At 33.5% G+C, this 26,016-nt stretch overlaps 1 protein-coding gene across 4 annotated transcripts in view; it reads right to left on the reverse strand.

Annotated features, from left to right (window-relative positions):
* Positions 1 to 323: 323 nt before the first annotated feature.
* LOC116770200 (protein alan shepard) overlaps positions 324 to 26,016 on the reverse strand; it is a 58,896-nt gene continuing 33,203 nt past the window's right edge. For 2 of the 4 annotated variants that reach the window (XM_032661569.2, XM_032661568.2), the window contains 9 exons: positions 18,359 to 18,580; positions 9,657 to 9,937; positions 9,529 to 9,587; positions 8,756 to 8,880; positions 7,218 to 7,412; positions 6,920 to 7,066; positions 5,859 to 6,089; positions 5,099 to 5,137; positions 324 to 5,022 (listed from right to left, as the gene is read on the reverse strand). In XM_032661569.2, the coding sequence (XP_032517460.1) occupies positions 4,891 to 5,022; positions 5,099 to 5,137; positions 5,859 to 6,089; positions 6,920 to 7,066; positions 7,218 to 7,412; positions 8,756 to 8,880; positions 9,529 to 9,587; positions 9,657 to 9,937; positions 18,359 to 18,490 (1,341 nt within the window). In that variant the 5' untranslated portion in view covers positions 18,491 to 18,580 and the 3' untranslated portion in view covers positions 324 to 4,890. The remainder of the gene's footprint in view (positions 5,023 to 5,098; positions 5,138 to 5,858; positions 6,090 to 6,919; positions 7,067 to 7,217; positions 7,413 to 8,755; positions 8,881 to 9,528; positions 9,588 to 9,656; positions 9,938 to 18,358; positions 18,581 to 26,016) is intronic. The other 2 variants (XM_061527907.1, XM_061527908.1) reach the window with 2 other exon arrangements.

Consider the following 26,016-nt stretch of genomic DNA (forward strand, 5'->3'; position numbering starts at 1 on the left):
AAGTGGAATTAAATTTGTAGAAGTCAAAAAGATGCATATTCTATTTCAGCATGTGAATGAGTAGAATAAAGATTATAGTTAGTTACTATAACTGTTTAATAAATTTATTATGTACTCTTTGATACAAATTGCTTTTAAAATATTTAGGTTATGTGAAAATTAATCAACATTACAAGAGTTTTTAGATCAGTTACATAAATAGGACTCGAGTATATATTTGAAGTAATTGTAATTAAGTTCTAAAATTTTTATGTAGTAAAAGTATTATTGGGATTTGAAATGAAACGGCGGCAAGGTGTCGAGAAGTAAATAAAGCACACAAGTTTGGTTTTGCTTGTTTTATTTCAATCATTTGCTCTTACAAAATATGTTCAATGCAAAGGAACATGAGTCGTCACAATAAAACATGCTTCTTAGTACCATTTTGTTTTTATTTATATATTTTAGTCTCCATTCAGCATAACTATAAATAATGCGGGTCACATAAAATGCTTATAGCATTATATAGAAACTTGCAAACACTTTGTAACAAAATAGATACATAACTTTCCTCTATGTCTTTTCTCTGCGAGAAATGCTTTTACACTATTATCATAGTTATGCCAAACCTCACATCATAACACAACGAAGCAACATGTCCCTTAAAAATAATCTTTCTTACCAACAATTTCATCTTTTTTTTTACATTTTATGAAGTTTTATTTTTTTGCATTTCGTATTCCTAGGCTACCTAACTAAATTGTTACCTAAACTATTCTACAGTCTAGACTAGTCTGCTGGGTAGAACACCACACTATATTAATACACATTGGACAAATACAATCGTATCGACACTTCCCACTGATTTTTTCATTTAGTTTTCTTTTACACTTAGTCCACTACATAACAGAAGAGGTGAAAGCAAAACTTGTTCAACTGAAACTTATCCAAAAGTGTCACTATTTTTCTTAAATCTCTTATGCTAGTGGCGCCACCGCGTTCGCACCGCTCACCGACTTCAGTCCATTCAAATTAAATTATTTAATAAACTAACAAAGGAAACTACCCTAGAGTCGGCGTGAGGCGCTCACGGGTCGCGATCCTACATATTCTAAGGCTATTCTATTTATCTTAGCATCGAAACATTTTTTTTACTATTCTAACCTATCTATAGTTAAACCTAAACCCTAAAGATAACCTTCAATTCATATCCGCTCCGTTAACCTGTCACTTCACCGTTGTAAAACGAGTCAACATTCTCTTAAAAACTAAATGACTTAATTTTAAAAACATTTTCTTAACACTTCTATTCATCGACATGATTAAACAGTTTTATCGCAGTTTTGGTATTTAGGAATTGGTTCCTCAATATGCATTTTTTGTGCTTTTAGTTTTGAGTAGCTCTCCTTATACATTATAACAAATCCTCATCAATAATCTCATTGTAACGTATCATAACGACACATGTCAAGAATGTTGAAGTGAGTCTAACTAGGAACATCTACGATTTTATATCCACGAATTAATCCTTACATCATGTGTGAAAAATGCAACGATTAGACAGCCACATTATATCCTTTAGTCGTTAGTACAAAATATTTTAACCACAATTTAATATTATTACTACGTCTATGAATACGGTAAGTCGTCTTATGACCTGTAAAAATATTGTGTAAAGCACTTGCAACTGCTATATTATTGTTAACTGTTCATTATTTAACAAAGCTGAAGGCACTACCATCAAATTAGGTTTATTGCTTCAATGGAAGGAAAGCATTACAAAAATAACTCGTACTGAATTACATCAATATCTTGTTTTTGACGGTAAACTACACTACACACAATATATTCTTTTCGCGACACACTATACTTACTATTAGTCACATATTTTTGTATATTCTATTATATTTGGGGAGTTTTGTCAGCACTGTGGAATGAAAAAAACAATCTTTTTAAATGGACACCAATACGGAATGGGAGAATCTAAGACCCTGGTTAGGTTAAACAAAATAAAACCAAAATGTTTATATAATGACCACAATGTATAAATGCAAAAGCGGAAACATCTATCGGAAGACTGCATTTACAGGAAGCCACAATTGTACTTCGAACAATACGATCGAATTACTAAACTATATACGACGCGACAGTTGTCCATCGCATTACGAATGTCACTTGTTTTTAAATTGTCAACGAATCAAGGCGGTACAGTCAGTTTAAGATATTTGGCCTGATCAGAGATTAAGTTGGTAATTAGGTACATACATCACTGATCTACGGAGTTATTATACGTTCAGTGTCGTATTTACAAGGCCGATGACATTTATATGTGTAAATAACAAATTCTCCGAATCGTTAAAACTAGAGTTTTCACCGTCAGACCAAATATCAATAGCACCTAAGAACAGATCGTTCACTCAAAAATTACCGGATAATTTCGTATCTTCGATGACTTGTGAGTGACGAAAGTAGAAACTATTGGTACTGATTTCACGATGCAATCTTGTACCGATGATTTTGCTTTATAGGTAAATACACACTGAATGTATGTCAGTCAGGCAGTCAGCTTATCAATGGTAGGTAAATTACGTAGTGTCTAAGTAAAAAATATAACAATTTTATACATTCCATTCAATGTTAATGTTTAATTAATTATTATTGTTTCTAAACTGCAAATATTTTATCAACTTGTAAGTCAATTATTCGATCTCAGTCTATTTCTGAAAATTTGAATCAAACTAATAAAATCTACTAATTCGTTCAAAGTCTACGTCGTTCATTCAAAACCTGCCGTCATCTAATTCATTTCCTGTATTGTTTTATTATAAGTCGGTTCACAGGTTTTGAATAAAGAAGTTATCTCCTTATAGCCAGTTAAAATACAGTTAATATATCAAACATTTAGCTAGTCTTCAGTCCCTGGGTTGTATAAATATTTCCCTACTTCTTACTCGATTTAAATGATTTGTATACTTTGGTTCTGATGAAACTTGACGTGCCAAAATAGAATTAAACAGTTGCGATATAGTAGGCTTTTACTCGTACCCATCAACAATATATACATGTATACATATCCATGTATAATTTATATATATTCAATATAAAAATATCAAATTTTATATAAAGTCATAAAGTGTACCCAAAACCTACGTGATGGTACAAAATGTTACGCCAAAACGGCTTCCGTACGTCGGATTTCGAATCCGTGTTTTTTCATAATGTGGAAATCAATCGTGGAATTTTTGTTTGATGTTTTCTAGTGGAATGTGCCGACCGCCTAAAAATAACAACTACGTTTGATTCAGTACATGATTCTCAAAAAAGGATCACTTCATTCACGTATTTCAAACATGAGTTTCAATGTACAAAAATTTGTATAGACTCGTAAAATGTATAAATAGACTTTACATACAACTGCTTATTGCTAATGTTGCTTACCAGCGTGCCTGAGCCTGCGCGAGGCGCTGGCAACCTTAGTCTCGTAGGTTACCAGGGTTGCCACTTAACAGTTACTCACTCGTGTCACACATACGCTTCCCTCCAAAACTAATAATTAATTAATCAATTTAATCAAAACTCGGATCAAGAAATAGTCATCTGGAACTTTACGGTATACATAAATTCAGTCTGTAGTTGGCAACATCGTTTTCAAATATTATTTCGTGTATTGAAACATAAACAAAAGCTGTGATAGAAACGCGTACAACCACGAGAAGTTAACTCTAGGACAAGTTAGGTAGTAGTAATAATGTATAAGCGTCTTGAGATAGCCGAAGGTTACCACTGGCTTATGTGTGATACGTTTTAAACAAAAACCATGAATCGATAAATTATATTTTATACGTGCTTTAAATATATGTATGTACTTGCAATTGGAAGACTGCACCAGTATGATTGATTTATGTAGATAATACTGTATAGTTTTATATATATATAGTATCATTTTCCAAATAAAATGACTAAAGCACCATGCCAAACACATTTTGAACATATACATACATATAACCACTATAACCCCAAGCGGTTGTCGAAAACACCTACGTCGTCTATTAAAAGTCTAATCGAAATGGTAAAATATTAGTTGTGTTTGTCATTTACGATACATCTCTTGTATTTTAAAAATACAAGTTACACGAAAGATTTTAAATCTCCGCAATAATCCTTTGCACGACGTCTAAACTGTGATAAATCTTTCTTATAACAAATTAGTCGTTTCATACTTTACAATTTGGTAGCATATAAATTTGTTTCCACATGATATGACCTTTTCCCTTACCATCTTTAAATTACCCGCACAGATATTGCTTTCTCACGACTATCGATCTCAAACACGAAATAAAGTTTTTGTTACAAAGGAATATAAATTTTCTAATACATTTGAGAATCCGGATTGCACATCGTTTAGATACACGGTTAGTGATTTCACTTTTTTTGGAAAGTCTACTACAATTGTGTTTAAATAAAATAAATTTTCTTTAGACGATAATTAATTTTCTTTTTAAATCAATGAAATTAAATTATGCTAAAATAAATACCTAACTATCTTAAATAATCGTGTCAACATGTTCAAAACCTGCGCCTAAAATCTTACATTAAAAAATTCCATAAAACAATAATAAAATTATAATTTAAAAACACATTTAAAATTGCAGCTATATCTATACATCCAATCCTCTCCCCGATACCGTCAAAAGACCTCATCAAACAGCGAATCGCAATCAGCACAAAGCCGTGTCGGATGAAAGCCCAACAAATAAATAAAAAGGCATAAATTGCCAAGAAAAAAGGCTAACATTGTCACATAGCTTTCGATGAAGTCCATAACGCAAATTAAAACTAAAACAAATTAACATTTTAAAGTCACAGTTGCTTTGATTTTTGGCTCGTGTACAGCTTGGATAGGCTTACGGTCTACTTGGGGGGGTAAGGCTGGTAGGCCTCGTCCGGGGAGGCGGCCGTCGACGCATGCTCGCTCTCCATCGGCATCTGAATGATGGGCGGTGTTGGACCAGTGAAATACTGGTAAGGGTGCGACGCGAAGTACTGAAAGATGAAAAAATATGTTATAACTTATTACTGAATCAATTATTTTATTAAATGTTTTATGTTCCGAACTCACGTATAATTCATTTTCCGGCCTTAAGCTGTCCCAGTTCACCTGGAAACAGAGAGACGGTTTGTCAGAGCCGTTATGTAATGTTTGCCGGATCATTGATATATGTATTTACATAGATGAGATATTATGTATGTATAAGAAAATGGAACGTCAAGTCAAAGTCCACACAATTATATCTATTTTCATCTCCATATGATAGACTCGTGAGATAAAAACGAACTTGTATCGTATTACAAAAATTATACTAACGAGTACGTAATGTTTAAGTGATTTCAAACATGTTAAAAACTTTGAAATAACGCATATGATATTCAGACTATCTCAATGATAACTAGACTATGAAAGGAGGTTATAATTTAAAAGATCATGGACCGGTTATAGCGGTTATATAAATATTCATGTGTTCATACTTCATAGTATAAATCCTTTAGAGAACGCAGATGCACAGAATACATTATAGTATTAGAGAAATATTAATATAAATCAACACAAACTAGACCTTTACAAACCGTCGTATGAATTAGTGTTGCCAGATTTTTTCTTAACAATACACAAAATTACTTCGTTGGATTAGGAAATTAATAATGGAATGTTCTCAGAACAGAAAATTTTTAAAAAGATATATTGAACACAGACTTGTTATATTTCTAAATTTCTAAAAACAATTATCAAATAATATTCCAGGATCACGGTTGATTTGATCTGGATGTCCGCGAGGTGAGTGTAAGTAACATGTAACATATAAGAATAGCCGGTCACTCACATATTGACTAGGCACGGTATCGATGGGCAGATGCTGTGGGTGTGCGGGGTGTGCGGGGTGCGGGGCGTGGGGCGCGTGATGGGCGGGCGGCAGCAGTGCCGCGTACGGCAGCCAGGCTGGAGCGTGGAGCTGAGGATGGAACGCCACGCCGTATACATTACTGCGGTACACGCCGCACTCCCCGCCGGCGCCGCCGACACCGCTAGCGTACACACCCGTCACACTCATCGCCTGCCACAAATTGTAACATATAACATACACAATGATTATTTATTACCGCAAAATAGATTATTAATATAATTTGAATGAACTAATCTAGCCATTATTAGCATTCAAGTCGACACGTCATTAGAGTCTTACTCAATCTAAATGCGATTTATGTCCTTATTATGAGGATAGTATTACAGGAATAATAAAATTGATAAAACAGCTTCATTTCAATATATTATTATTGATCTAACTGACGCTCAACAATGCAGACGTTGGTAAAATACGAAAAAAAATTTTTTTTTAATGCGTCAAAATTTTTACCAAAACGATAAAAAAATGAGAAGGTAAGTGAGAGCAAGAAAAATAGTTGGCATATGTAATTTATATATTATCATAACTGTAGCGGACTTATTGAGTTTTAGGTATGAAGATTTACTCCCTCATATATGGCAATTGTATTTGTTCTCCGGTCGGTGTATGTAGCGCTGTAGTAAACACGGACAACCTTGTCTTTTAGGATCATTTATTTTTTATACAATGGCATTCGAAACACGTAAAAAAAATAGTTAGTATATATATATATATATATATATATATATATATATATAAATAATATTAAAAGAACTTATACTATATTTTAATTTAATATTATTTATTCGGCCTATAAAAAAGTCAAGAAAAGCATCTTGTATTCTAATTAAATTACATGCATGCAAGGACTCAGTGGTTGAATTATATTGAATAGCCCCAAAATTTTTGAGATTTTTCATACAAACAGGTCGTTTCTTAAAATGTTATACAAATACAAAAGTCTAAATTAAAACAACATTTGTTTAAACTTTTTTAAATACCTGAGTGATCGAATCATTGTTGTCTCGCCACACTCTACCGTTGTTGTCATTCTGCTTATTATACAGGGCCTTTTTCTTATTACCCCCATCGGCAAACTTCACAAGCAAAGGCTCCTTAGCGCCCGGTATCGGATTTCCATTGAACATCTGTAATGTATAATGAAAATAATACAAGTGCCAATTCATGAATGTAAAACAAGAGCGAAAAAACAGAAAACTGGTTTTGACAACGCATTTAATACAGCCTACTCTTTATGAGCTAAAAAGAGTTGTAAATAAGGTTAAACAATATATATACTTGGATAATCTGCTCGCATTTTTCTCTAGACTCCATTCTTGCGAAGCCTACGCCTTTGCTGTGTCCATGGGTATCACGCAGGATCCTCGTGGACACGACTTGACCAAACTTGGCCAACAGTTGGTCAACATCGTTCTCTTTAAAGTGCGGTGGCAAGTTGGCCATATACAGGTTGGTTGGATCCTGTTCCTGTTGCTGTAAAGTTACCGGGAAATAGTTCAAATAATCGCCCTTCAAACTCATCGTAAAAACCTATCCCTGGTCATCTAATATGTACTTTTTAATGTTGCTATAAAATATTTAGTCTACTAGATCAGAAAAGTCATTTATCTCTTTCTTATTGCTTTTTTTTGTATATTAAATAACATCTTCTAAAAGGTAGGCTCTTGAATTTGGATATTATTTAAACATTAAATTTTGCATCAATGTCGTACATTATAAAGTTAATGTCTCTCAATAATCCCAAGGTTATTCCAGAATAAACTGATATTAGCTTGAAGCTAGCATAAATTATCTAGACACTGAAGCCAGCTGTGACGTAAATCAGCAGATTGAATCTAATATGCTATATTATTATTATGTAGGTGTTATCAACGAAATGGGCATATACATCAGCATAGAGTTATTAAGCTTGTCAAAGTCGCATACACACTAATTTAATATCGAAAGCATAGAAATACCCAGAGCCCAATAGCGAAATACATTGTTATAACGCTGAAGCAAACGATAATATTAGAATCAACAGGATGAAACAATGTTTGAAGTAAGTAAGCGTTATTATTATTGCACTGAAGTTGCGTATCATTTATAGGGTTTTTTTTGAATACTTACAACACTATAGTGTCACTGATCTGTTCGATAAAATGTTGATACAACACTACCTCGTGACGATCCAAATAAACTGATAAATTAATTCGTTACATATTTTAAGTTTTTCTCAATAACCAATGTCAATGACCTGAACTCTTGTCCTACTTCACGCTAAATAGGATTCAAACAACTAGTTATAGTCAATACGTGGCTTACTCGTTATCTAATATCGATCACCAAACATAGTACAGGATGCTGTTGCTACTATATGCATAGGTAATTGAACTAGCAAATTATTTATAGTAGTTAGAGAACACGACTGAACTTTATATAGTATTAGTATTTTAGCAATTATTGAATACAAAATGGGGGTAAATACGAATACTAAAGCTATAAGTAAGGGTAGGCGGATAATAGGAATGGATAGAGAAGGTAAGGGAACAATAATCCTCAATCAGCTAATGACTTATATTTATGAATTCGAAAATCTAAGAATTCTAATGTACTTCTGAATACAATTCTTTATTCAGTGGAATCTATGTTTATATCTTGTAAAAGGTATTATAATACAACATTGTTTATAAGTATGGATAAACATTGAAACTGGATAAGTTATTAGTACCAATGGCATGACAAAATCGACCAATAACCGTTAATAAGTAATGTAGGAAGAGCGGAAAGGGAGCAGGCGGTTAGTCATAATAGTATTACTTGCATGCACAACGTACACGGTTCAGTCTACGCAGGAACCAGATACCCACTTTAGCCATTTGGGCCTGAACACCTTTGGCTTGTAATCCTTTTACAGCGGCCTCAGCTGACGCGATTGTTTCAAAATCTACAAAACCGTAACCTGTGAAAGTAAAAACGGAGACGCGTATAGTCATAGGAATCTTTTCAGATGTATTCTTATGAGTTGCGAACATGAAACATGCTTGTAAACACTAAATATCAACATTACAGATAACTAATATAAGAATAATCCAAATAACGAATGATTCAGCTTATATTAAGGAGCAATGAGATGTGAAAAGGAACATTGTGAGAGATATTACGTGCGTTCATTTAAAATGTTAAAATCGAAAATCCGTTGTGCCGTAGTGCATATGGTGGTACTTGATAATATTAATAATAAAAATAAGAATAATAATAATAATAAACAACATGTAGGAATGGTAAACAATTATATTCTCATGAGAATGTCACAAATAATATCGAATTCGAAACTAATGTTCGTGCATATATTGGAAAAAGTCTCACCATAGATGAATTAGTTTAATGAAGGTATATGGTATTCTAAAAAATATTAATATAAATTCAGTTACAAATAGTTCCCTCAATAACAAATACATCTCAGTAGATAGATATATAACTGTAGAAAATAATTTTAAATACATACGTGAATATCTAGAAAAAATTACAATATTTCTAAATAGTAATGTTGAAGTCATAGGAAGAAATCTATGATAGCGTAAAAAGATGTTACTGTTAAAAAGATTACCTTTACATTTATTTGTATTTTTATCCAATATTGCTTTTGTTGATATTATGTTGCCATACCTGAAAATTATGTCGTATGTTAGAATGGACAAAAAAACATGAAAGTGATACTGGCAACGATAAGCTTACATCTGGCACATTTGGACGAGGTCTTTATCGGTTGTGGTCTGGCTCAGGCCGCGTATGTAGAGATTGGTGCGGCTGAGTTGTTCGCCGGACGCGCCTGTAGTTGAGGCTGAGGAGGCGGGCGGAGGGGGGGCGGTACTTAGGCTGGTAGATCGAGTACCCCCCGCGGAGTTGGACGACGAGCTGGACGCCGTGTTAGCCGGCGATGCAGCCGTCGGTACCCTCGTACCCGTGGCGCCGCAACCTCCCCCCATCGTTGCACTCGTGTACTGCAAAATCAAAGTCTACATTACGCTATACGTTGAATTTTCGTTGATGTTTTCTTATAAACATAGTCTTAATATAAGACATTTTAATGTAATAAAAGGAAACTCAGTTAAGGTTTACGTGCCGGTTCATTGAAAGTAACTGGCCGGCTTGTACGTGTAAGCACCAAGTCATTAGTAATTTAGCTGGCAGGTAATGAACGTCGAGGGGTAATGAACGCATGCCGATTCCAAGCACGCGCCCTTAATCGACTCGCACGCCGTACGGGCCATGTCAGGAAAAGAGAACTCTTTACGGTATGGTTTGCACGTGGTCCAGTTAAGCACACATTTACGGCCGAACAGTTATAAGGAGTTGAGAAGTCTGCATTCTTACTGCAATGCAGGAAGTTAGGTTTGTGGTATAAAGGAACTCGGCAGTCAGCTTAAATGTCGTTTGTAGAAGTGTGAGTTTTTTTTTTATAAAATACAGTTCGATTTTGTTTTGAACGTGTAACGCCATACATGGATGTATACTGTCGTTGATCGTTTGCCTTCGATTTGGCGGCAGTTTAAAAATTGTGTCCCAACAATCTCCTTACCCTAAGGGAACGCGCAATAAAAGTGTACGGTATAAATGTACACGAGTCACGATCGATTGCAAGTTAAAAGGGATAGCTGCGGAACGTACATTGTGAAAGGAAATTTATTCGCACCATTAGTGTCTATAGAGGTACAAATCTACATGTTGTTGTTATTTGCATTAAGTTTACATATTAAACCCATAAAATGCGCCGTCGTACAGCGAGACGTGAAGCGATAAACGTGTGTAAGCAAATTCGTAATAAGTACGCGTATTATGTACGTACACATTCTTGCTTGTACTCCGTGTCGCGACGGCATCTCTACAACATATTAATATTTAATATAGATTCTATTAAATGTATTATACGGAAAATTTATTTATAGTGTCGTAAGTGAAAAATTGTAAGTTTTCAATAGGCAGTTTAAAGATATCACGAAAATAACGATAAGACTGGAATGGTTTTCAATATCACGATGTCAATTTATCTTAATTTTATTTCCGATGCAAAGTCTTTATTCAGATTCAAACTAGAAGGGTCAAACTTTCTTAGACACAGAAGTAAAGTTTTACCGAGATTATGTAACAAGTGGCAGCTTTATTTACTTCGAAGTTTAGACAGGCTTTCTTGCGATTGAATTTAAGAACGGAGATCGGACACTGAAGTTCAAATATCTTTATGAAAAACTTTCTTCTGAAACAAACTTCTTCCATTGCGGCAAATAAATCATCATATAGGTTACACGTGTAAATAAACATAATTTGAATTCTTGACCTTTATATGTTTAATAATTTTCATACGTTAATGTGAAAACAAAATACTTTGGTGAAGACATTCTCAAAACAATATCAGCACTTTTAAAAAGAGTGGACAAACGCATTAAGAGAATTAAATATAACAAATGTTCTGGGGTAAACAAAAAGTATTCCAAACAGGTTATTATTAATAAGAAAAAGAAGGAAGCTGGGATGAGACGTCTCTTGACGTGAACCAATCATTACTTCGCAAACGCTTCGGAAACTTTTGACAGGACATATTCAAATTTATTGCTGTACGCGAATTCCCAGAAGTATTCTTGAATTTATTACGTCTCGGCTTATAGGGATAAATCTTTGAAAAATATTTGACGAGGAGATCTCACCTTTTACTTTTTAATTATTTTTGTAAGTGATATTTTATTTTTAATGATGCATGATAATTTTATTTTATACTTGGAAGCGCGATCAACTCGTATCAAGTTAAAGCATATAGTCATTTTGAATATATAAGAATATTAATCCAAATATTATAGTAAAAAAATATTGTTAAATTTAGTAATATTTTATATTCTCAACTCAATATTGATTGAATTTATAAACAGTTTACATAAAATTATCTGGATGTAGTGGTATGTAATGTATACTCAGGAGACGAAGTTTATTTTGCGGCAGTTAATTCTTGGTTGGAGTCCATTCAAAAGAAGTTGTTAGAATTTGAGAGTCATTGTCGTCATTACTGAATATAGTGAAGTGTAGGGTGTGGATATCGTTAGCAACCGAGAGGCTGAAGGGTCCTTGCTCTGTTATGAGGGGTTTATCACAGTTTATAGAGGGAGAATGCCGACAAATGAAGACTAATTCAGGTTTAAAAGTTCACGAACGGAATAAAGATTCCTTTTAGTCCTGTCGCATGTATATTATTAGTTTAGTTTTATTTCCTGAAACTTTTTAATGATGTATAAGACATATTATAATCAAACAGTTCCTCCCTTACTTCAGGATATGAATTAAAAGAGTAGAGGAAGAGTAAAGTTTCAACATTTGTATAACAAATAAGTTTCTAGTGACAGCTGTAAAGTTTTGACTTAAAACCAGTACATGGCAAATGTAATAACGACATGTAATTCTCCTTTGTACTTTCGCTATTTAACGTGGTATCCGATTGTAGATTAATTTTATTTCACTTGTACACAATGTGTGATAACATCCCTATACCATATCCGTGATCCAATTATGCGCCTTACTACATTCATGTGGCACACATCGACAGTGGTGACGTCATAGTGGGTGGCAGTGGTGGGAGAAGGGGGGGGGGGTGAACTCAACAGTTGGTGCCGGCTCGATAGCTCAGCGCGTGCGTGAAACGCGCTACGTCACATGACAGGAAAACCGCGGTGCATTCATTTTGTATACAGGATATTGAAACTATTTTACACTTTTAAATTACTTTTATTATTTAGCAATAATTATTTTTATTTCAAATATCCTTCTTTATATTCAAAGTTTCAAATATCACAAAGTTTCAATTATAAAAAAAAAATGATTTCAGGGACTTGCTTAGATTTTCACCATAATAATAAAAGGTGAGTATGCTCATGTTTAGATTATAATATAAATTTTATTGATATTAAACATTTTGTTTTAAAAATTTATTGTAACGATAGTGTGTTAAAAATAAACCAAAAAGCCTTTTTACAAATTTAAATATCGGCAGCCGGCGGGGCCTACGTCATTCTCCCATTATCATAATGTAACAAAAAACACTCTGCCTTTCTTACAAAAAACCCTTTTTACAGCTCACCCGACCCGAGATCCACAATATTAAACAAGTTCTGGGGATATAAGTGCTCTGTCCTACAGTTAGGTACGTAATGCATTTCTTATAAATAACCAACGTTGGTTATGTATTACAGCATCTTTAACGCAACCAATTAAGAATCACTGGTAATATATACTTGATAGCATAAATACGTTTCACGTAACATTAAATGTATAATGTTTTATGGTTTGACGCTCTCCCGGGGCTAAGGCTCCCTCGCCGTCTGCTACGGTATAAATCTAATTCTTCGGATGACAGATATCAGCAAGGCTTGTTTATTTATACATTTATTCGTAGGGTCGTAACATATGGCCGCCCTGCCCTATTGTACGAAAATAAACTATTATCTTTGCTAAGTCAATAAATAGATTGTAGCTTGTTAAGTAATCATTTCCTAGTCTAAATTTAACTGTGAAGATGTATGCAGTGCGAGTGGGTGTAAACTAACATTTAGTTATGAGGGGAGCTATTTAAAGAAAATTATTATTTTTAATATTATTCATATATATAAATTAAAGATACTTTATAAACACTTTTAACTTAGATAAAAAAGATGTCTATAATATTAAAGCAATGTATTAAAATAGCATAGATAAAATATAGTTTTGGTATTTGTGATAAAAAAACATTGAGAGCAAAATGTTTAAAAGCTTTCCTAAAAAGATGCTGCTGATGTTCTGAGCTTGTCAAATAGATACCTTCTTTACTGCAAGGACATCGATATCTTTTACTAAAAAAAAAACCGAGAGTGCGAGAAGATCTCGCGATTTTAGAGTTCCGTATATGGTTTTCATATGTTTTAAGTTTTACTCAACTTATAACATATAAATTGTATGGTTTATTGTAATGAAAAATTTTATTATTTGCTTTATATATAATTTTCCAAATTATATGATAATAATGAGATCTAAGATTTTCGCGAGTATTCATTTAAATGAAACTAGTATTATTGGATTTACTACTTTTTTTAAATAATAAAATCCGCGTAGTAAATCCGAATAATACTAGTTTCATTTATATGATAATGTTTGTTAAAATTATGGATAAAAAATTATATTTATAAGATAAAAAAATTCATTCAAATCCTAAACTTTATTTATAAAATAAGTTTTTCTTAAGTCATGATTTACGTCTCATATATTTCAACTTGATTTACCTCTAGAAATTTTTCATAAAAAAAAATGCTAATAGAATAACTTACGGAATTCGTAAAAGTGTCGTGTTTTAGAATGAATGTACGGTACCCTAAAAAGTGAGTTCCATCTAAGGCTGCCACGTACTAGTGAGGGCGCGATGAATCTCACAAGCTGCACGTTGTGACACTTGTGACAGCTGACATATAGCTGTCATTAATCAACTGGTCACAGATACTTAAGCACTATTAAAATGGCCGTTCCAATCAAAATCCTATTCATTTATTTTATAATGTATTTTGTATCCTTTCTTATGTCACGAACTCTAAACCATTAAGGTTCATCCAAACATACAGTTTTTTTATTTTCTAAATGTCTCACAGAGGCACTTTCTAAGAGTTTACGGATTTTGTTTCAAAAAGTAGGTTAAGTAATTAGATAGAAGTACTAGTTTAAAAAGGATTTATTGTTTCAAAGAACCGCATATAGAGAGAGAACGAGAATCGATTGCAACTGCGCAAAGGTATCTAATGGATAAAATTGATGAGGTAAAATTTTCAATAGGTACAAATATTATGTTTTCAGAGTGTCATTTCACACTAGTATGTAAAATTGAATAATATAGATATTAGTCACTCCATAGAAATAAATTTGAAAACAATACAAATTACGTAAAAATGAGTTATGTAAGTGTTATAATCAAAATGATATTAAAGAAACTGTTAACTAGGTTTCTGGTATGAAAATATCAATGTGAAGTAATTTCAAATTTAATAAAACGAACGTTTAAAAATAGCTAAAGTTGGTGCGTTGTTTACGAAACACTCAAAACTTAAACTGATAGTTAACGAGCAGACGATACAAAAACTAAATGAAACAAACAAATAAAATTTATAGCTTCAAGCCTTCTACAGAATATAATTTTATGACTGCTAAGGATCACCGAAGACTCGACTAATTTTATTGCTACACCATATGCTAGAATCGAAGTGAGTTTCAGATCGGTTATAAAAAACTTTTGTTATATTTAAGTTTCGTCATAATAGATACTATATTTTATCGTTGATCTGAAAATGTTAACATGTATGGTACTTGTATACAAACTTCACGGCAGTAAATGGATTATATTGAATAAGTTTCTTACGACGGGAGTGGAAGATATATGGAATGATAAAAATTTCGCCGGATTGAGGTTATATGTAATAAATGATATCCCTACTTGTTGAGAATCTCAGCGTCATTCAGTGCGAATGTGTTTATGATAAGACACATTAAAGTCCATTAAAAGAATATACATACATGTAAAAGTTTCTTTTATTCGTACAAAGTATAAAAGCCGGAACTCTAAAAGGAGTTCTGCAACGCAACGGCCACAAGATAAATCCTGTAGGAGACTCCGTAATAAAACACGAACGACGCGGAGCGCTACATTTTATTTCAGAAAGCGATAAGTACGCGAGAAATTCCTTTTACGAGATTCCTGCGGAGGGAGTTGGGTGCAGTATACCCGTGCGACATCTGGTTTATGTCAGAGATGTTTCGTTAACTGAGGGAGCTTGTCTCGACTTAAATGGCTCGATACACTGTCACAATGATCAATGTTCTGTAATTACTCACCGCGTAAACGAAAGCTTGGGTTTGAATCACAACAGATAGTGGTGCGTGGTCCTTCCGTCTGACCTTTTTGAATTTTATATTTGTACATTATTTACACGTAGCCTTAAGGTTTTTGTAAAATGTAATTTTATATTTTAAACACTTGCAATATTAGCTACAGTTTCGTCGGCGAAGCTATCAAACCATACTAACTTGACATCATAAATAATACCAAAGTGGTACTTCCGTATTTTTCCGCATGCAACATTTTAGTTTCCCACGAAAAATGTATGTGATTCAAAGCGTAGAAACACGCTCTCTAAAAGCGTTCACGGTCCATGGCCTAGCATTACCGTTTATAGGGGATTGCCCATCGGAGCCGTGCTGAAGTAGCCGGTAATAACGCTTGTTGCCTCCCTGTTCCCACTTAACCCGGATGAAGTTGTGTATAATCCGTCAACAAGACAAATTTTGATGTAAAAACGAATAGTAAAATCTTTGCTTTTAAAAGTAGAACATATTTTTTTGAAGCTTAACAACCAAAAAATAAATACCTTGCCATGTCGATACCTCGTCTTCTGGATTTCAACTTCAAGTATAACTTTATTCAAAATGTATAAATCGTATAACTCCAAGAAGATCTAAGACGCAACATAAGAAAATTGTGTAGTTTATCCATTACGACCCAATCAAAGCATTAAAAAATACCCAGATAAAAAGATAACATTGAAAGTTGCCTTAATTTACTATATTCATTTTATTGTTGTGGACCGACGATTAATTTACACAGGAAATTTATTTATGAGCCATAAAATCTAATCATAATACAAATCTGCAATTTCCAAGGATAAGTGGTCATCTTCCAACTTTTTATTGATTATAAAATACTAAAAATATATATGAAAGTAGAATGACTTATATTTGTAGAATACGTTGTTAAAATGTCTCTTAAAAGCATAAATTTCTTAATAGTCTCAGTGATGTCAAATACTTTTACAACTCCGGCAACTCTTTGCAAAAGCAGTGTCATAATGTTCAAGATGTCCTGTTCAAAGTTAGGAACACCTGACATAGGCAGAACGCAGTGACATTGCTGGAAGATGCTTTTAGTCGTGTTCCAAACTTAGCTATTCATGTTCTTAGAAGTCAATTAACATCTTCACTTACTACAGTAATGGACGTAATGGTTCATGGTGAGAACATTAGTAGCTTTAAAGCACGAGAACTAATGGCAGGGTCTGCTCGCTCATCCTATAGAGCATTCCTTTTTGAATCGCTCTAATGAATATACGCTGACTAATATATGACTTGCTTTAAGCAAACAATAATAAACGTGCAGCTCAAATAACAAACCGAAGTTTCTCCGTTGACGCTTAGTGTCAGAACATGGAGTACATTTATTAGCGAAGTATAAACTTGTGTATTAACTAGTTTTATGCAGATCATGATATAGACATTGAAATCTGCTAGGAACATTAATCATATTATATTGTTTATGTCTGTATTCTGTATGAGGGTGTCGTAGACTCGGTTAGCCAAATTGATGAGGCGGCGGCCAACTTCTCTTAATTACGACTTACACTGACTAACTAAATTAGTTTTATTGCTTGCAGTTTAAGATTATTCTTGTTGTAAAACACGCTTTATTTATATTCCCTCCTATTTAAATTTCCTTTTGAACAGACTAAAGGAAAGCTTTAAGATTTCTCGCGAAATCTACAGGCAAAGACTATTTGTATTTATTAGCGAAATGAAGAAAGGAGTTATCGATTCATTTCATTTAACATTGCAGAAGCATCTGTAAAGCTTTGATTAACTAAAATCACTTAAAAGGTTTCCCGTACCTATGAAGTCCACTAGTAAGAGATGTTCTCACAAGCATTCTTATAAAATACCTCGTAGATCATGAATGAGATTATTCCATGAAAGTAGACTAAATCTTTTCAATATCATAATTTAAAGACTATTCAAAAGTTGAGATTTTTCACATAACCGCGCCGTTGTGATATATTACGTAATAACGGACAATACAGTTCACGCAAAGTTGAACTTTAATTGTGGTTAGGTATAAATTAACTTAACTATTCACATAGTTAAAACTCAGCTATTTATTTCAACTATGTTACCGTGGGAATGTTGAGATTGGAAGGACTTTAAGTAAACCACTGGCGAAGTAGCTTCCGTCAAGTTTGCATTCATTCTAACTTAATGAGTAACGCGAGTGAATAACTATCTGTGTGTAAGTGAAAAGAATTGTAATTACATTATTATATCAGCTATTCAGATAATTCATTGAAATGCGCGTTTATATAGTGTGATAATTATTATATATGAGTTTTGAATCTCGTTATGTACTTCTAAACTCATTAATATTGTATTGATTTTATGATCACAACCGTGCAATTCATATATTTTAGTGTAAACAACTTAAAGCCATTACTGTGAAAAGACCTGTGTGTCTCTGACTTTCTTTTTCACAGTTTAAGTGACTGGTAAAAACAGTTTAAGGTTTAGTAATACATAGGATAGGTTTTTTTGGTTGGTTGGTTGGGTTTTTATTGGATAAATACCTGATGGGGAGTGAAAGGGCTGGGTGCCGCTGCGTAGTGCTGCTGTGGCGGCGGGTAGCGGCAGGGCTGCGGCGCGTATGCAGCGGCCCACTGCTGCGCGCCGCCGCGGTACTGCGCGCCCGCGCTAGCCATGCGCGCCGCGCACGCGCCCGCGCCCGCTCCCGCGACCGTCACCGCGCTGACTGCGCCCGCGCCCGCGCTAGCCGAGCGACACACGCTACTCTGGAACAAGTGAATGACGAAATATTAATCAAGAATAAATAAACAGAATTCTTATTTTAAAATCCTAAATTATTACATATGTTGTTGTTATAAACACGAAAGCATATATGGAAAACAATCGAAAAGTATTCGATATTAGTTTGAATTTGTTTAGTATTTAAACACGTTAAATATTAGACTGCAGTAATAGCGAAAGAACGAATAATTTAATAAAAAAAGTTGTAAGGGATATGACCTGAAAGATGTGTCTCCAACAAAGAGGTTTGTTTTTAAAGCAAGTTGCAATTAAAGCTTTTTTCAGAGCCTAAGTAGAATAATAAGTATATAGTTGAACGTCGACAATTTTCGAAAAATTCTTTAACTGAAGTTAATAAAACAATTTTTTAATCTCAACTTAATAGTTCTAAAACCGGCATTATAATTGCAGGACAATTGCAAAGAATATATACGATAACAATTTAACGACAATCTTTTTATTATAGAACGCTATATCCAACCTATTTTGTTGCCGACTGTAGTTCGACATGCAATAGATGAATGAAATAATTGAGGATAAGAATAAAAGTTTTATTTTTTCGATATTTTGGTCTTATAAGATATTTTGAAATTAATTAATGGGACGGGTACCAGGTATAAGAAATGAAAAATATCCATGAGAAGCCGTGGCGCGAAGCTAGGATTAGATAAAGTATTAATAATTATGTAACAAAATACGAATTATTGTAATTCATTCAATTCCTGTATTGATGTTGTCTGTGTTTACACTTAAGTAATGTATTTAAATCCTTAAGCCGCAAGATATAATCAGGGCTATAAAAATAAAAAAAAAGCAAGACCGGCGAGAGCTTTAACTTGTATTTGGTCTAAAAGGTTCTGCTTTAAGTTGCCAAGATACTAAAGAAAGCACTAACGCTTAACACATTAAGCTATTGTGTGGTAGTTGCTGTCAATAAACCAGTTCTAGGAATTAATTTCAAACGCTCCTAATAATAAAATACAACATTTTCATTTATAAAGTGATAGCATTAGAAACTACATATTTCCAAAAAAAAAAAAAAAACTTTTATATTTATTTTATAGAATACTATGTAGCAATTTCATAATGTCACCGTATCAGACTTAGATAAAGTAATATCACAGATAAAGTATGTTCACAGCCTTGACGAAGTGTCTTGAAAACTTTCGCAATGTCTGGCTTTCCTTACCACAGCTTAATTCTAGTGTCTAGCTTTACAGTTATTTTTTATCGCCAAAATCTGAGAACTGTCATGACGAAGTGGTTCAAAACTAAACGGGAAATAATATTTAGTTCCAAATGCGATATAAATTTTAAACAATATCGTTTAGAGAAATATGAATTAAATAAAACGTTTACCGTACACCGTGTTTGTTATTCTGGATGAGTTCTTTCGCCGAAAATGAGATTTATAGTGGTAATAACAATGTACAATTTCACCCGCAACCCCTCATCCTGGGACTTAATTATTTTTGTCACGGAATTCCAAAAAACCGTCCGGCGACTTGGGGGATCAGAGCTTTGTTGCTTTTTGGTTATAAAAGCGATATTATTCTCTATAACTATTTTTTTTGCTACTGATATAACGTGGGCACGCCTGTCAGTTGGTAAGCTGACAATCGGCTTAAAGTTTGTGGGCGTGCGACCCAAGGAATTAGAGTAAAATAAAGATCCTTAATAACGTAATACTTAGAAAAATCGTCCCTTAATTCCAGTGTATGTGAGATCTGGGTACTGCCGGCCATTCCAATCGATATAATCAATCCAAAACATGATATTCTTGTATAATAATACATTTTGGTTTGGTTCAGTTACTGCTGTAATAACAGTAATTTGACTACAAGTGAACGTAAGTCTATATACCTACTTAAAGCGGTCACGATGATTAAGCCAATTATTTTTAATTACATTTACAGCTTTAATGAGGGATCACCTTTATTACTTTATTATATGTCACATTAAAAACTTTCATTTTCTGGTTATTATGGTCTTGTGCTCAAATACGTATTTCTAATGAAAATCTTAACAATTGCTATGTGGATATGTTATAGCTAAGTCAGTAATATAATTGTCATATCATTTTTGTCTCAGCAATCAATATTATAGACAAATATTTCATAATGTGTGGAAAGATGGAAGAAAAAAATGGCGACTAGATATCAGAGGAAGCTAGTAAGGCATATTATATAGCGTTTTCTCCTTGACTATACACTTTATGTTGAGTGGGAAGGCTGGCGTCGTTTGGCCGCGACGTCTGGACGCTTCTGAGAAACTACTTTTTGCCTCCCAAGGACGATAGGTTTAGAACTAATACATAAGTATATAGCAGAGAGAAGCCTAGTTCTGAAAAGTATACTATAAACGCTCAGGCTAAATTATGTAAATGAATAAATTTGATTTCACTCCCAATATAATACTAGTAGCAATAAGTTTTTTTGAAGTATTACGAATTTGACGTATTAGAGCTTACGACTTAATATATTGATTGTGGACAGTCGAATCTTATTTGAATCTATATAACGTAATATTATTCCATTTGCAACGTGGCAATTCATAGTTATAGCGTCGATATTAATACTCTGTAGATTCTTATTAACAAACACGTCTAGGGTTTTTCCGTTTAAATGTTTAAAAATTTTCCATTTCATAAATAAACTTCTCGTATGTTAGAATTCCCAAATGATGAATAATTAGTTCATCAAATTATGTATCGCTGGAATTAGACTGTGAAACATAAATTTCCGATATTTATTGCTTTGAGCATAACGAATGGAACTTTTTTATCCCGTAATGTTATTGTTGCTAAACAACTTAATAATGAATTATATTTCTAAAGACGCTATTGAAAGGACACATTCTATTATTCGAGGCGTTGTTTAATATACTAACGCTGCGGTAAATAATTATTTCATTATTTTTATTCCAAGTAACTCGATACTGGAAATGTAAAGAAAGTGAGCTCAATATCTAGTTTTGCCGTATAACGTGACAGCGGATGAACAGTTAATGTTGACACTTTAACAGCTAGCCAATAAGAGGCAATAAAAACGGCCCCAAAGGCCACAACACACATCTCAACTCAGGAGAGTAAGCAGAGTGACATAAAAAGGATTTAGTAGGGCCCAAATATTACAATGACACTGTTTGAACTCTGATGCTGTACACATAAGAGCCACAATTCCAAGTTAGTTATATTTACAACTAAACGCGCTTTTCATGCGCGTGTGGTTCACTTTCTTTTGTGTTGTGATTATTGTTGTCGCCAGAAGCATTCTTACATTTGAATAGATATTACTGTTTGATATTTACATAGACTCTAAATATTAAATAATTAGATAAGATTATTATAAAAGCATATTTTGTTAGAATACAAATTAAATAAAACATTGTAACAGTAAAACAGTTGCATAGAAGTGAGATGAACTTCATTTCGCTGAACAAATTACACGGCGCCTTAGACATTGCAACTAACACAGCCCATCCCCCCCTCCCGCCCCCTTGATTGTCGGTTCCTAACCGCAAACAAAGCCACGCTGACGAGCTCAGTTGTTCTCCCCGAATTCCAAATATCGTCCGCAAATTGTTAGTCTGTCAACGATGTAAGTAATTTGTTACATTGAATCTAAACCGTCAATAAGCACCTTTATGAAGGAATCTGCTTAGGAATGCTGGTATGCTTTAAAATATTAATGATAACTGAAACAACGATATTTAGTGGGGTTTAATCGTTATTTTTATTACAAACAAATTTAATACTATATTATAAGGAGTTTGAGTATCATTTGAATCAATTAAAAGTTATAATATTTTTTATATTTTTTTCAATTTTGTATGAAATAAATTTATTGTGACTGTTTTAATTGTGACAGTAGAAGTATCTGTTTTAATTATCCTGACATATGCGATCTCGACACATGCGTGAACAATTAAGTGATTGGTATGATCTGAAGCCCGACTTTCATTCAATTGGAATACGTGAGGCAATTATTGCATTCACGTGCACAATTCATTTAAATTGATATTTCCTTCATGCTACAGTAAGTTCAAAGAAAATCATACGATTTGCAGTAACGGTCGGTACTGTTGTTGTAATTGCAGTCGGAAATTAAATATAGAAAACGCACTTTTTGTTATGGACTGTTTTAATATAACATATATTGTTTTTTAAATGCATCTCGATAAAGGTTAGATTCTTGTAATAAGTTTAGATGGCAGAATAGTATCGATGTCAGAGCGATGACGCAGTTGGCACATGCCAACCACATGACCGGTCTATTGCATGCAGCGTAAAAGGAAAACTCATTATATTATCAATAAAACTATGTCACGGAACTGTTTAAAATGTACAAATTTTCTACATTATCTGTTATGTGCACATGGCGTGTTACGACTATCGTTTGTGTGGCACAAAGCTCGTCCGAGTGCTGAACAGAGAGGGTTATTATTCAGCAGTTTTTGCTCGAGTGGACGGCACATTTGTATGCGATCCGCTTCGTCGGTGGCCGCCCGCGAGATTAGCTCCTGAAAGTATCTACCCACTGCGTAATTAAACAATTCTTGTCTGTGAACCATTACATACGATTACCCCATCTGGCGGTTGAAATGTTTGACCGATGCACATTTATATCAGTCTATCTCATGGCTAGATTAAATTTTAAATTGAAACATGCTGACTGCTAACGGTATGAAAGCATCACAGCGCTGACCACATAAAGCAATGAGTTCTCATAATAACAAATTTCATAATCGTGGTACACTAGCATTCCAACTAAGGCCCTGTGCGAAATTACTTATGTACCTTACAGAATACAGTGTGAATGCGTCGCACAATGCACTCACACAAAGCGGATCGTGTAGGTATGTGTGTCGTCTTAAATGTAGTAGTGGGTGAGGAATGCGGCCGCGTCCTTCGCTCTACGCCGCGCCGCGCCGCTTCATTTGCACACAAGCGCACGATTCGTATCCGACCAGACACGGACGTACGTTTTATAGCATCCCAATTTATCATTTAGATATCAACATTTGGTTTTATAGCTATCGAAGGCATGAACAGTCACTCCTTCATTGTATTACGTCTGCCGTCAATTAGTTCTTTGTACCCTCGTTGTATGTGTCGTTAACAGAAGCACATTTCATACGTTACGAATAAATTGAGTACTTTCTTTTTGTTTAATTGTATTAAATACTGTTTATAAAATGCAATTAAAGTAATATATGAAGTAATAGAGTTATAAATTATAGATAGCAAAAAATCCACCATTTCGTATCTCAATGTTTTAATAATTTTTGCACGCGAGGTCAGTCAACTTTGCAATCTCCTTCAGACTCGTACAAAGAAATGTCTGTGTAGTCGTAATCTTACCGTAGAGAGAAACGCAGTTCCTTTGCATATAAAATACATCGCTGGTTTGGAGGGAGATTTATTAACTAGTCGTGCGTCGAATGCGGCAATGACATGAACTATGACAAGAACGTACCCAGTTGATCGATCTTTTAAGTTTTAGTTATAAAATTCTTCAAATCCTTATATTACTGAGACGTGGCTATATTTTATAACTAATATTTATATGAATTTTTAAATTCTTATAACATTATTTGATTGCTTTTGTAAATCATGTTCTAAACAAGAAAAATAAAAACAAATAAAGTGACATTTGGATTTTTTATTTTCGGTTGTTCTGGCATGAGGCCCGTATTTGCAACACAATGGTTACATTGTGCGCCAATAACATTTTTACAAGTGAACGAAAAATCGGGTAACAAGAATTGCAAGAACAATATACTCTGCCGATAATGTATGGTATATAATAACCTGGTACTCTTTATAGTAGCTATAACGTTTGTCTTCGTCAAGTCAGACCTTGTTCGTTTGCAATTGTACTGTATTTAGATGAGAAATTACAAGTATATATAAAACTGTTACTTTGGTTTTTGGTTGTTTCATTCATATTTGTATATAATATAAAATTGTTTGAAATCATTCAACGTTTAAGTTGAATTTTATATAATTAAATCATATATAGTAAATTAATACTGTTAATTGGCTACAAATTAATATCGCTCGTGAAGCTATTTATACAAGAGGTTTTTGCATCTTATTCATATACAAAGAACTTGTGTTAATGAACAGCACAATTAAAAATATATGTTATGTGTGTGCATCGCCCTGAATCATAAGGCAAGTCACTTTGTTTGTAAAATACTTTCACGGTCGATAAACGACGGTTAATGCAATTAATTGCGCAGGTTAATATACTTTAGACAAAAATACTGACAGCAGTGGAATATAATTTAGAAATTTTATATTATAAATTATATGCACCGCTTTATTTAAAAAAAACACACATATCTGTATGAGAAGATCATCGAAGTTATAATTTTTTAGATTTTACACCCGGCTTCGCTCGTGCGAAGTGTACTTCATCGTTCGGTCAGAAGTGCGAATCGACCTACTTCTTAATTTTGGCGATATGTTTAAAAAATCTTAGTACCTATGACCAGATGGATATTTTCAAAGAAATAAAACCTTTTTAAAAATATAAGTACAAATGAAGTGTTACAGTTAAACAAAATGCCTTCTATTCAAAGAAGTGTAACTTTGGTAAAATTTTAATCGATATATATTGTAAGCGGTAGATCAAAGTCTACGCGTTGTATCATGGAAGTATCTCCGGTAGGCTTTGTACTCAAATTCAACTCAGAATGTTAACCCACTAAAGGCCCGGGATGAATACGTTTCGTGATACCTGAAATATTTACTTTGTCGTTTGTGTATTCTCATACCAATATAAGTCAACTGACAGCCATTATCTGAATATAGTCCTAAGACTAAACTATACAGATAATAGATATGTTTTTGTATATTAATGTCATTATGTAAATATACTTTTACTAAAAAAAAGTCAATATATACACAGATTTTTTTCATTTCAAATTAATACTGATGAAAAGCACGTCAGTCGTGTCGAAAACAAAAATTACTCACGCGTTTATTTTAGAAGTGGATAACTTACGAACATATTATTCATAACATAATAAGTTTCGTTTGATTAAACATTAAGAAATATGCTTAAAGCCATTTCCGAAACGTCACTCGCTAATTCTGCTGTTATTTATTACAGCCATTGTTGTTTCAACAAAAACTATTTATTTAACTGTGACAAAAGGAACGTAATCCTCGCCGATTGGGATTACAGGCGAAGTGAATTTTACAAAAGATAACTTAGGGTCATATTACAATGGATAGATAGCAGATAGTGGAGTAATGACGCATACGAATCGATCTTTAATCACACCCACGCGTTGGTCTGCCCTTGATTATTGTGGTGTCATAATCTGTTTTGATATTATTTAAAGTTCCGTTTCCAATTTAAGTTGTAAAAATTTGCGTGAATGTGATAATATATTTGGCCGTCATATT

Source organism: Danaus plexippus, assembly GCF_018135715.1.
Source record: "Danaus plexippus chromosome 13 unlocalized genomic scaffold, MEX_DaPlex mxdp_15, whole genome shotgun sequence".
Taxonomy (NCBI): domain Eukaryota; kingdom Metazoa; phylum Arthropoda; class Insecta; order Lepidoptera; family Nymphalidae; genus Danaus; species Danaus plexippus.